Genomic DNA, 12,272 nt, shown 5'->3' with positions numbered 1-12,272 from the left:
GACTCTTAATAAATTGTTTGAAATTTGGTACATCATTAGAGTGAATTGTGAAGGAGAGGACACCATGGAATATTTCTGTTTCCCAGTCCCTTTGATAAAATTGTGAAGTGAGTTCCATTTGGGCTGTTGTTATCCACACTATACTTTTGGGTAGCTTTGGTGGATATTCTGCAAAATATGGAATCCATCTTAAAAACACCATGGAATTTGATTCACCATAAAACACAACTACATTGGTTGTACTGCTCATTACTGCATTATGTATTTCTGACCCATCTTCTAGCATTTTGTTCAGTTTAGAGACAGATCTTATCAAAGGGACTCTTTTTACGAAGTTAAAACAGACACCTCTCTGGGAAAACATTGGCAAAACAGTTTGTAACAATCTTTCACCACTATCATTATCTATTACAAGGAACCCAATCCATATCCATCTGAAATGAAGAAGCAAAGAGAGAATCCCTTTGTACTGAAGGGCTTCATGGGGTACCATCTGGTAGAAAGAAAGTCCGAGGTTTCTATCGTTCATCAATGGGACAGAGCCATATATTAGCTGGAGAGAGATTGGGGGAGAAGAAAAAAGATAGTAAAAATAGAATGTATGTTGCATCTTAAAGGTTTCCAAACAATTAAGGTAGGTTAGAATCTAGTGTTGTTCCCCTTTTGGAATCTAGTACTGTTCCCTTTTTCTGTCAAGCAACCACCACTCCTTAAATCTTTTTTGAGAGCATTGAGTAATGTTCCAGAGAAGGAAACTGTGGTGTGTGGGGGCTACAGGGGGCAAGAGGAATAGCAAAAAAATGGACCCTCTACATGTTCCACTGATGTATGCTTTTTGTTAATACAGGGTGGTACAATTGGAACCCCTATAATCACATTAGCAAGCTTTACAAGTAAAACGTAGGAGGACTTTTATTATTCTCATTCTCCAGATAGCGAGTGGTGACTGAAAGTGAATAGATTGACTTAAGGACATTGATTGTACTAGGTACTTAATGTACAGTGATGCCTTGGTTGTCAAACTTAATCCATTCCAGGAGTCTGTTTGATTCCTGGAGCTGTTCAAAAACCAAGGCGTGGCTTCTGATTGGCTGCAAGAGCTTCCTGTGCTCAATCGGAAGCCACATCGGATGTTCGGCTTTCAAAAAATGTTTGCAAGCCGGAACACTTACTTCCGGGTTTGCGGCGTTCGGGAGCCAATTTGTTCGGGAGCCAAGCCATTCGAAAGCCAAGGTACCACTGTACTGTTATTATTTTTCATTCTTCAATTGCTAAATCACATCTTTCTGAGAGCAAGGTTTTCAAAATATTTTGCAGTAATGAGTTTGTATTTGGGAGCTAACTTCTGTCAAAGGTTTTGTACAGTCTACATGAGAAATCATAACTCCAGCTATATTGGAATTTAAGTAGCTGCCTCATACCAACTCAGACCATCTGCCCATCTATCTCCAGGACAGCAGTGGCTTTGCAGAATTTCAGACAGTCCTACTAGGAAATGCTGGGGATTGAACTTGGAGTCTTCTTCATGCAAAGTGGATGCTCTACCACTCACCGACAGCAATTCTCTTGCCAAAAAAATATATTTTCATAGAAGAGTTTGTAAAAAATAATCATAATCAGGACAGTGAAGGTTCTTGATGTTTTACTATAATTCCTATATTCTGTATTTCTACATAACATGCTATAGGTGCACAAAAGAATTATCCCAGGTTTCAGGAGAGGCCAATCTTCCTCTTGCCCATATCTGGGTGTACACATGCAATACCCCCTTTATCCCATTTAAACTTTCCCTGTTGCTTGGATATCAGTTACCAAAGTTCAGAGCACTATAGCTTTGCTTCAAATTTTATTCAGCATTCCCTTGGCAGCATGGGGTCCCTTTTTATATAGGCTATTTTTATATAGTTCTGAAGTGTATTTACACTTTTTCTGAATTATGAATGAATCATAAAGTGTATTTTCTTTTGTTTTTTCATCTCATCAGTTAACTCATCTTTAATTAAATATAATCCTACCAATAAAACAAAAGAAGCAGCAGTACTCAGAACATTAAAAAATGGTATGAACAACAGCAGATTAGAATCTCATTTTTCCAGTTTGGAAGTGTGATTTCTAAAAATATGAAGCTTGATTCATTGCTTTCAAGGTGCCCGGTACAGTGGTAGCTTGGTCTACAACCATAATCTGTTCTGGAGGTCCGTTTGTAAACCAAAACAGGCTGTAACCCAAGGCGCGCTTTTGCCAATGGGGCCTCCCAAAAAAATTTGTTCGTAATCCCCCCCAAAGGGTTGTAATCCAAAAAAGTTTGCAAACCGGGACACGCACTTCCTGGTTTGACATGTTTGTAATCCAAAATGTATGCAAACCAGACTGTTTGCAAACCAAGGTAATGTCTTGGCACAATAGAATAGGAAAAATGGTGGGACTAAGAATATGATTGTTAAATTCCCAACACACACACACACAAGCAGGCAGAGCTGTCCTACCTGTGGAATTTTATAGTTATTCAAGAGAGTTCCCACATTAATGGAAATTTGGACATCCAGTCCTCCAACAACTGCTATTAGATTTTTCTGGCTGTCACATAGGTAGTTAGGGATGACTCTTTCCAATGATGATAGAAGTCGCATTGTGGCATCATAAGTCTTCCTTGCATTGTTATAGCTGTCATAGATATGGAAGCCCAATGTGAGATTGGGTAAAATATGAGGGTTTTCATTGATCTCTTTTACTGCAAATGCCAAAGCCAGGATATGCTGGTAATGCTTACTGACTGTGCTGGAATAAGAGTGAGATTCTGTATCAGAATGCTATTCCAAACTTAGTTTAGTTATTGCTGCTGTGTTCTGGGTCTCCTTTATCAATAATTAACCATTACAGTATTTATATATAATGTTTCTATGTTGGCCTACATAAATATAAAGGCTGAAGTATAGGAGTGGTCACATTTAGAAGATCACACACTCTATAATATTTCATCATTAGCTTTTTCTTTTTTTTAAAATACAAAATAAAACTAAAAGCATAGCCGAATAGAGGCAAGGGGCGAATATTCACCATGGGCTTAAGAAATCTCTGATAAACATGCTGGTGAACATAATGCTTTCTTTTCCCTTGAAATTTTATTTACTGGCTTTTCTTTGCAGGGTTGTTCTTTATAGGGTTTCAAGATGCCCATATTGAGCCACCTGAGCTTGAGCTGCCTGAACAGTTTAAATCTGAAACGTGGACATACTGGGGGCATGGCGGCATGGGACCACAGAGGGGGGGGCATTAAACTGGATCATAAGCATGTTCTGCTTAGTCGCATTACCTGGCAACCTGGCATAGAATACCATTTTTTAATTCTTTGTTTTCCCTCTCCCAGGCTTAGGCAGGGCATCAGTAGCTGCTTTTCTGCTGCATTAGGTTTGGATCTGGTGTAACTTTATGCTGCTTTAATTTATACCAGTTTGCTTTACACCAGCTTCTTGCACATAGGATTGCTCCATTAGTTTTGTATTAGCATGCAAGTCTCCTTAATAGGGACAAAAGAAGTTTTAAATAAATAACCAATAGAGTAAAAAGGACTAAATAAGCCTTAAGCAAACTTTTTGAGAAGTCCAATTTTGTTAAGGAAGAAAATTTATTAAAAGAAGGAAAGCCAGCCAACTGAGGTAAGAGTGGAGATGAACAGGAAGACACAAGTAGAGAGGAGAGTAACTATGGAGGGAAATGTGCCTTAGCTATCAATGGCAAATACAGGTGTACAGTTGACCCACCCTCTGGGGGTCCGTTTGCACCCCGAAAATTATGTAAATAGAGGTGCACTCTGTGCACATGCGCAGCGTGATTGAGCGCTTCTGCGCACACGGTGGAACCCAGAAGCATACACTTCCAGGTTTGCCACAGCTGTAACCTGAAGATTACATCTCCAAAGGGATATGTAAACAGAGGTATGACTGTATATACAGACACCAACACACATACTCATATATTGTAATACATCTGTAGGTTTATATAATATACCCACCCACTAACTCGGGGGTAGCCAATGTGCTGCCCTCCTCCAAATGCTTTTTGTACCACAACTCCCTAATACCTGCCTATTGGACATCCTGGCTGGGGCTGATAATAACTTCTAGTTCAGTTCAACAACATCTCATGAGCACAATATTGCCTACTGCTGCAGGAAGTGCAGTGATGTTTTCCCTACAGCCCAAGCCAAACAGCCAGATTTCTAAGGCTGCAGCAATAGCACCCATTCACCCTGTGACAATAGTTTGTTAAATAAAATAAGTGAATAAAACACATAGGAGGAAAAGTAAACAGTCAGGCCATACACAAATTGTTCTCCCAGTTTTTGCCGGGGTTCTTCCATGAAGTGTATTTCACTGATGATGAATCCAGCGTGATAAGCAACCCCACCAATGATGACATCTCCTGGATGGTGAAATGTGTGAAAAGGAGGCTGTGGATAATAGATATTACATTGAACAATATGTGACTTGCATGTCATGCAAGGAAACAGGACCAGCAGGAAAATGATTAAAATCACCATCCTCGGTACAAGTCCGAATCTTCCCTCTCTGTATAAAAACCTATATTTTCTTCTACAGTAGAAGCATTAAACCTCTGCTATTAAAACTGCCCACGTTGAACATTTTGCATTTCCCTGAGAGGTCTGAAGCCTGGAATAAAGATCACCACTGTAGGCTTTTGCCTGTTCCCAGCCCCTCTCTTTATCTCTGAATTGTACTGGGATATTTAGGATGACCTTCACAGTCTTTGTTCTTTGTTTTCCTAGTGGCAACTGAAACTCCACAGGGGTTTGGTTGAACATAGTAACTAATTACTGTCCTTCTGACTAGGTAATTGTGTAGTTAATTATTACATCAAAGGCAATTCTTAAGCGAAGGATTTGGAGTGCTTTTGGAATTAAGAAACATTTGCAGCACTTTTCTTAGAAAAATATGTGCCGGTAGCTCATAACCCCCAGAGAAAAAGGAATGGTTGTTTGTTATATTCTAAAGAAAGGTTTTCTCTCACACTTTAGCTACATATTAACATTCTCTGGAAAGTATAGAGGATTGTTTTTAACAACGTGACAAGCATTACAAACCACCATCAAAAGTTTGGAGACAACATGATTCAGGACACTTTAAGAGTGAGATTGTTTTCAGCTGATTTCTTAACATTCAAAAAGCACCGTGCCGGGGGTGGGGCAGGTGGCAGCAGCAAAAATTGCTGAAAAGCAAAAAAAGACAGTACAATGGAGGGATGGGATACAGACACAATCTTTCCCCCTTACAAATCTTAATTCAGTTTCCCAAATTAAAATTTCATATTAGAAGAATGTGGAAGTCTGTTGGAAAATCTACATAGAGCAACTATAGAATTAAAAACTAAAAAGTATGATAAAGAGATGCAAATTCTTCAGGCCTTATTTCTTATTAGATGTTCCTTGTTGTTCAACTCAGGTCGCAACAAAATAATGTAGCATTTGGGAGCAAAGATGCAAGCCAGAAGACCAGCACCAGAGGCTAAGATAGAGAAGATCTCCACAGCTACCATGTGTTTTCCCTTTGTGCTGAGGTAGGTTGGAACAAAAGATACCCAGACACTGCAAAAGACCAGCATACTGAAAGTGATGAATTTTGCTTCATTGAAACTGTCAGGTAACTTCCTGGCAAAGAAAGCTACAGTGAAGCTGACAAGAGCCAGGAAGCCCATGTAGCACAGAACACAGTAAAACATAGTCACAGATCCCTCATTACACTCTAGAACAACTTCCTTAGCCATTGAGTGCATATCAACATCTGGGAAGGGGGGTGAGGATCCCAGCCACACAATACAGATGCCTGCTTGAATAAGAAAACAGGAAATAACAACGGAATTGGTCAGTCTCTTTCCCACCCACATCCTCATCCTGGATCCTGGTTTAGTAGCCATGAAAGCCAGAACCACTGTGATGGTTTTTGCCAACACACAGGAAACAGCTACTGAGAAGATGATGCCAAAAGCAGTTTGTCGAAGGAGACAGGTCGTCTTGTCACGTCGGCCAATAAATAGCAATGCACAAAGAAAGCAGAGTAGGAGTGAGATGAGGAGAGTGTAGGTGAGGTCTCGGTTGTTGGCTTTGACAAGGGCTGTGTTGTGGTGCTTCATAAATGTTCCCAGAACCAGAGCAGTGATCAAAGAAAATGAAAGAGCAAAGCAAGCTAAGCTAATGCCCAAAGGTTCTTCATAAGACAAGAAGCTTATATCCTTGGGAATACACATGTCCTGGTTCTTGTTTGGATATTCTTCATCTGAACATTTATTACAGTCATTCATGTCTATAAAAGAAAACATGTAGCCTTAGTCTCAGCAACATGCTGAAATTGCTCTTTCCTGACAGATAAGATTCTATGTTCATATGCTATAGCAATGTCAGTGTTTTTGTAGCTCTAAAGCTACGCTGAGCATCTCTTGACACTTCATACCACATTGTGACATTTATTTCAGTTAATACCTGGTCACAATATGATCTAATCTTAGGTCATGACCATAAAATATGTAAGAACCATATATTTGGCAATTGATACATTTTGATTGGTTCTTGTATTCTGTTTATTTTCCCCTTCTTCCTTCATTAATTAATTTTTGAGCATTTACGGTTTCCAGCCACACCAACAAGTTAATGGTGGTTGTTCTTCATAGCCCTCTAGGGGTTACGAAAAAGTTCAGGCATGGGAAAGAGAGGAGATGAGGTGGGGGAGGGAGAAGTAAATTAAATATATATACAGTAAATACACAGACAAACAGACATGTAGAAAATAAAATGATGAAAACGATGTGGTCCTGGATGATCACAGAGTGATCTCCTTATTTCACATCCATTGAAGGAAGTGAAATTCTTTGAAGGCAGGGCCCCTTAAGCTACATTACAAAAGTTAAGTGTCCATTTCACAAATGCATGAACCAGAATAGCTAAGTTGGGGGGGAGGGGAATCACAAACTTCAATTTTAAAAAAGCAAACAAACAGGTAATGTGTTTGAAACCTCAATGTGTAGGTGATACTAAACACTACCTTTGAAAGTTTTCTTCTCTGCTAAGATATCAGTAGAGCTACCCATTATATAGATACACAGAAGGCACCGTCATTTTTATTGACTGGATCTGTCTTTAATACCCTGATTCAAGTGATCTCATATATCAGATACTTACCCTCCTGATCTGAAATCTTCCCTTCTGGACATGGGATGCAATCATAGCAGCAAAATGGCTTTCCCTCTTTCACTTTCTTCCTAAGACCTGGGTGGCACCTCTCAGTACATAATGAAAGAGGCTGGGACTAATCCATAAAAGAGAGAGCAGAAAAATAATGTTCAGAATGATGAGATTAGAATCCTTTCCTTTGTGTGAACATTTCATTTGTTACTAAAGTCATACCTCTTTTCAAGAGACTCCATCTCTGAATGGAGTCAGAGGCAGCTCATCCTATTTTACCACCTGAGGCAAAACAGGAATTGCTGCCTCATGGCCCCTCCACCATGTCCTGGCTCTCACATAAATTGATGGGAACCAGGGTGCTCCTCAAAGTGTTGCTGATCATTTTCCCTCTGGGAGAGGTCAATTGACAAAATTGTGTGCAGGAATAACCCGAGTCTCCCAGAATTCATTGGGAGTTGGGGTACACTTCAAAGTGTTGCTGTTCACTTAGCTTCCCTGTACAGGGGCTTGGAAGATGAGTGGCAATGCTACTCAAATGGCTAACAATTGGGGCCTACCTGGTTAAACCAGTCGTACCATGTAATAGCATTCGCATTGATACTGAACACTTGGTTGGCATCTACACTCCCAACTTTCACTCTGTGAAATGATTGGTTTGAAGAAACAATCCAGTTGATTATATCAAATCCAGCCACTAACTCCCCATTTTGGTCAAAAGAAATCTTGTCTCCTCCACTGTTGTTAAAGGACACACTTCTGAGAAAGTGATGGATCTAGTTTGAATAAGGAAAAGGCCAGAATTTAGAAGCGGACACAGCTGGGGCTTTCATAACAAAATTGAATGTTGGGTACAACATTCTGAGTGAGAAAATATTCATGATAAATGTGCTAACTCTTTGGAATTCAGAGATAGATTATACAGTTGCAATGCTCTGTCACTTGAGCCTATTACCTGCCCAAACTGTTGATTCTGATACTTCCGGCCTCCTTTGCCTTCCTTTGCTCTGAATCTAAATGAAGACTTGTCATGTAAAGCATGGGCTACAGCATAGACAGCATTGTAGATGCTGTAGCTGTGGCCATTCATTCCCATCTCAAAGAATGGTGCTGGAAGGCTCTCCAGTTTCTCCTCCCCAGTGCAAATATCCCCTTCCACATCTTCCACATCTGGATCTGAGAATACACAACTAAATGTCTGTTGCCAGAAGTCCTTGATAAAACCATCTTCTTTTGTAATGGGAGGATTTCGGCTCTCAAGAAATGGTTTGAAATTGGGGACGTAACTGGAATGAATTGTGAAGGACAGGACACCATGGAATATTTCTGTTTCCCAATTCTTTTGGTAACCCAAGGAAGTGAGCTCCATTTCAGCTGTTGATATCCACACTAAGCCCTTTGGTAGGCTTGGTGGAGTTCTCGAATAATAGGGAAGCCATCTCAAAAACACCATGGAATTAGATTCACCATAAAACACAACCACATTGGTTGTACTTTTCATTATTATATTGTGTATCCTTGTCCCATCTTCTAACATTTCATCCAGTTCAGAGCCAGAAGTTAACATAGGGACTCTTATTTTAAAGTCAAAGCAGACACCTCTCTGGTTAAATACTGGCAAAACAGCTTGCAAAAATCTTTCACCATTTTCATTATCCATTACAAGGACCCCAATCCATGTCCACCTGAAATGCAGAAGCAAAGAAAGAATCCCTTTGTACTGAAGGGCTTCATGGGGTACCATCTGGTAGAAAGAAAGTCCTAGGTTTCTATCATTCAACAATGGGACAGAGCCATATATGAGCTGAAGAGATGAAGAAGGCAATAATAATCAGATATATATAGTATATTGAAGGTTTTAAAAACATATCCATGTAGGTATATTGAAGGTTTTAAAACATATCCATGTAGGTTGTTCCCTTTTCAGATGAAAGCCATATGTCAACAAGATAGGGAATTACATTTTGTTGATTCCCGCTCACCTCAAGGGAAAGCACTGCTCCCTAAACCTAGAACAGTTATTTGTGGAGTATGGGGGCTAAAGGGGACAAGAGGATTTTTTTAAAAAAACAAACCAAAAACAAAACTCAGCTCATCTGTAAGCTCCTTATGCAGCTACACTGGTTTCTAGGTGCCTCCCCCATTTCTTTCTTGTTGGAATCATCTGCATTTGTGCCTTCCGTATTTCACCTTTAAGAAACTCCCATCCATCTTGGGCTCCCTTCTCTCTGAGTATTTCTGACCATGAGATCTCACCTAGTAGTTCTTTAAGCTTTTTTGAAATCAGCATTCTTACAATCCAGAGTGCATGTCCAACTACACATAGCTTTCCCTTGCCGCTAACTGTGTTTCCTCCTAATTGTGTCTACCTGGATGTCCACATAAATAGTGAATGCTTATCTCCCTTGAACTCTCCTTGTTGCTCAAGTTCTGAGCACTTGATTTTCTTTAAATTACATGCAGAGTTCACCTGGCAAGGTGTGGTTCTTCCATACATTGATGGTTTTTATGTAGTCCTATTTGCACTTAATTTTTTCCACAATGGTGAATGTACTATGAAGAATATTTTCTTCTACAGTTTAAGCCCTCTTTTAACCTCCTGAATTTAATACAATTGAAACAATAAAACAAAAGAAACAGCAGAACTGGCAGCATCATAAAAACTCTATCAGCAACATCGGACTAAACTTCTTGTTTTTCAAGTTTGGCTCTGAGATGCATGGAAAAAATAAGTCTGTCTCTTTTTTTGCAAGGCACACATTAATGTCTTTGAATCATAGAATAGGAAATACAGTATGTCTAAGAATATATGCGTTAACTCCCCATGTTACACCCACTCACCTACAGACAGAGAGATTCCTACCTGTGGAACCTTATAGTTACTCAAGAGAGTTGCCACGTGAATGGAAATTTGGGCATCCAGTCCTCCAACAACTGCTATTAGATTCTTTTGCTTGTCACATAGGTAGTTGGGGATAAATCTCTCCAGTGCTGATAGAAGCAGCATTGTGGCATGATAAGTCCTCCTTGCGTTGTTATAACTGTCATAGATATGGAAGCCCAGAGTGAGATTGGGTAAGATCAGAGAGTTTTCATTTATCTCCTTTACTGCAAAAGCCAAAGCCAGGATGTGTTGGTAATGCTTAGAGACTACACTGAAATGAAAGTGAGATTCTGTTTCAGAAAGTTATTCCACACTTAAAAAAAAAAAAAAGCAATGTCACGGTCTTCTGTACCTACTTTTTTCAAAAAGCAAGTATTACAGCATTTATAAGGTATATATATTTATAAAAAGATAAACAACACCAGTGTTTACATTGAAATTTCAACAATGGACAATTAGCATATTTTGACCAATAGATGTATCATGGTGTACAGCATGCAAAGAGACTGGATAAAAGCACACACACAAAAAAACACTTTTCAACATGTCAATGAGACCATTACTATTTGAATACTCAGAAATTATACATTTTAAATTAGGAGGGTGGTGAGGATAATGACAACTTATCAAGAGTTATCATGGTTTGAAAATATTTTGTTTAATAACCCAAAGAAAGCAGTTTCCAAAATATACCACCAGGCATTGCATTAGCAAAATTAGCCTATCATATTTGGAAAAATAAGCAGCAAATTTACTAAAAGAAAATCCTAGGAATGATTGTTTATGGGGGAAGCTCAGTAACTTTATTGTAGCTTCTCTACTGCAGGAAAATTGTTTAAAGGTGATAGATATGGTATCAACCCCTGGTGATAATTTTAAATATGATGAGTGAGATTTTATCTATTGTACATGAATCTGTAAATCTGTTAATGGCTTTTGGAAACTAAGATAGCAAGTTATTAATGTTATCTTAGCAGAAAGACTGAGGCTAGAACCTACAATATTTTTATTCAGAATTGTAAAAGGAAAACTGTTTAAAGATCAGGAGGATATTGCTCTTTATCTAAATGGAATTGGGGTGGTTTTTTGTGTTATTCTATGCTTTCTTTATTTTTATGCTTTTATATTCTGTGTGTGCAATGACTGTAACTTATTTTATAAAGCTACCTTTTCTCACCAGACCCTCAACCCTTGCCTTAAACACTTTAGCTTTTTCCTACAACTCAACTCAAGACGCCAATGTTTCAAGGCTGTAGTTATCCCAGTGTCTGAAAAAGACAAGAAAAGCAAACAGTTATTAAGACCTTACACAAATGGTTCCATCAGCACAGGCAAAGGTTCTTCTTTGAAAGGTAGTAAACTGGTGACGATGCCAGCATGATAAGCCACACCACCGATGATGAGGTCTCCTGACTGATGATATGTGTGAAGTGGAGAGTGTGGATAAACCATACTGCACTGAACAGTGTGAGCCTTGCATACCATGTGAGGAAACAGTGTTAGCAGCAAGAGCACTAAAACTACCATCCTCAATACAGTACAAATCTTTCCTCTGCACATAAAGTCCCCCCGCTTTTATAGCACAATAACTACAGCTTCTGTGGTTAAAACTTCATGATTTGAACGTTTTACATTTTCCTGATAAGCCTGAAGCGTGGAATAGCCAAGATCAGAGCTGTGAACCTCCCCCTGTCCCCAGTCCTTCTCCCCAGCTCTGAATTGTATTGGGTATATTTATGACATCCTTCACAGTCTTTGCTCTTTGTTTTGGTAATGGCCATGCAAATTCCACAGAGGTTTGGATGACTATCAGAACTAATTACTGTCCTTTAATTGAGAAGTCAGTTGTTAAATTAAATGTAATTGTTGAGTTAAAATTGGAAAGTCCCTGTGCAAATGAACAAAGTTGTTTGTCTCATACTCTGGAAAGTTCTTTTTTGACACAGATTTTCTCTTTCAGTTAGGAAAGGAAGGGGCAAAAAAGTTTGAAATGAGAAAGACGACAACACTATTTTCAAAACAACCACCACAACCACAACAATGTTTCCTGTTGGCATTAGCTCAGCCTCTCCTACATTGAAGTCATTATTCTCCCCTCCCCAATATGGCCATTTTGTGATATACCATGTCAGCCATTTTGTGAACAGAACTTTTTTTAAAAATTCCAATGTGTAAAATGGCTTCAAAAAAGTGGTG

At 39.1% G+C, this 12,272-nt stretch overlaps 1 protein-coding gene across 1 annotated transcript; it reads right to left on the bottom strand.

Annotated features, from left to right (window-relative positions):
- Window positions 1-4,255: 4,255 nt before the first annotated feature.
- LOC308571883 (vomeronasal type-2 receptor 26-like) lies at window positions 4,256-11,663 on the bottom strand. The gene is made up of 5 exons (XM_081167499.1): window positions 11,386-11,663; window positions 10,056-10,347; window positions 7,753-7,968; window positions 7,190-7,316; window positions 4,256-6,317 (listed from the first exon to the last, which is right to left on the bottom strand). Exons 1-5 carry the CDS (start codon window positions 11,634-11,636, stop codon window positions 5,416-5,418), a joined length of 1,788 nt encoding a protein of 595 aa, XP_081023625.1. The 5' UTR covers window positions 11,637-11,663; the 3' UTR covers window positions 4,256-5,415.
- Between the last annotated feature and the right edge of the window lie 609 nt (window positions 11,664-12,272).

This window comes from Podarcis bocagei (assembly GCF_964188305.1).
Source record: "Podarcis bocagei genome assembly, chromosome: 13".
NCBI lineage: Eukaryota > Metazoa > Chordata > Lepidosauria > Squamata > Lacertidae > Podarcis > Podarcis bocagei.
This window is presented reverse-complemented; position numbering and strand designations above follow the sequence as displayed.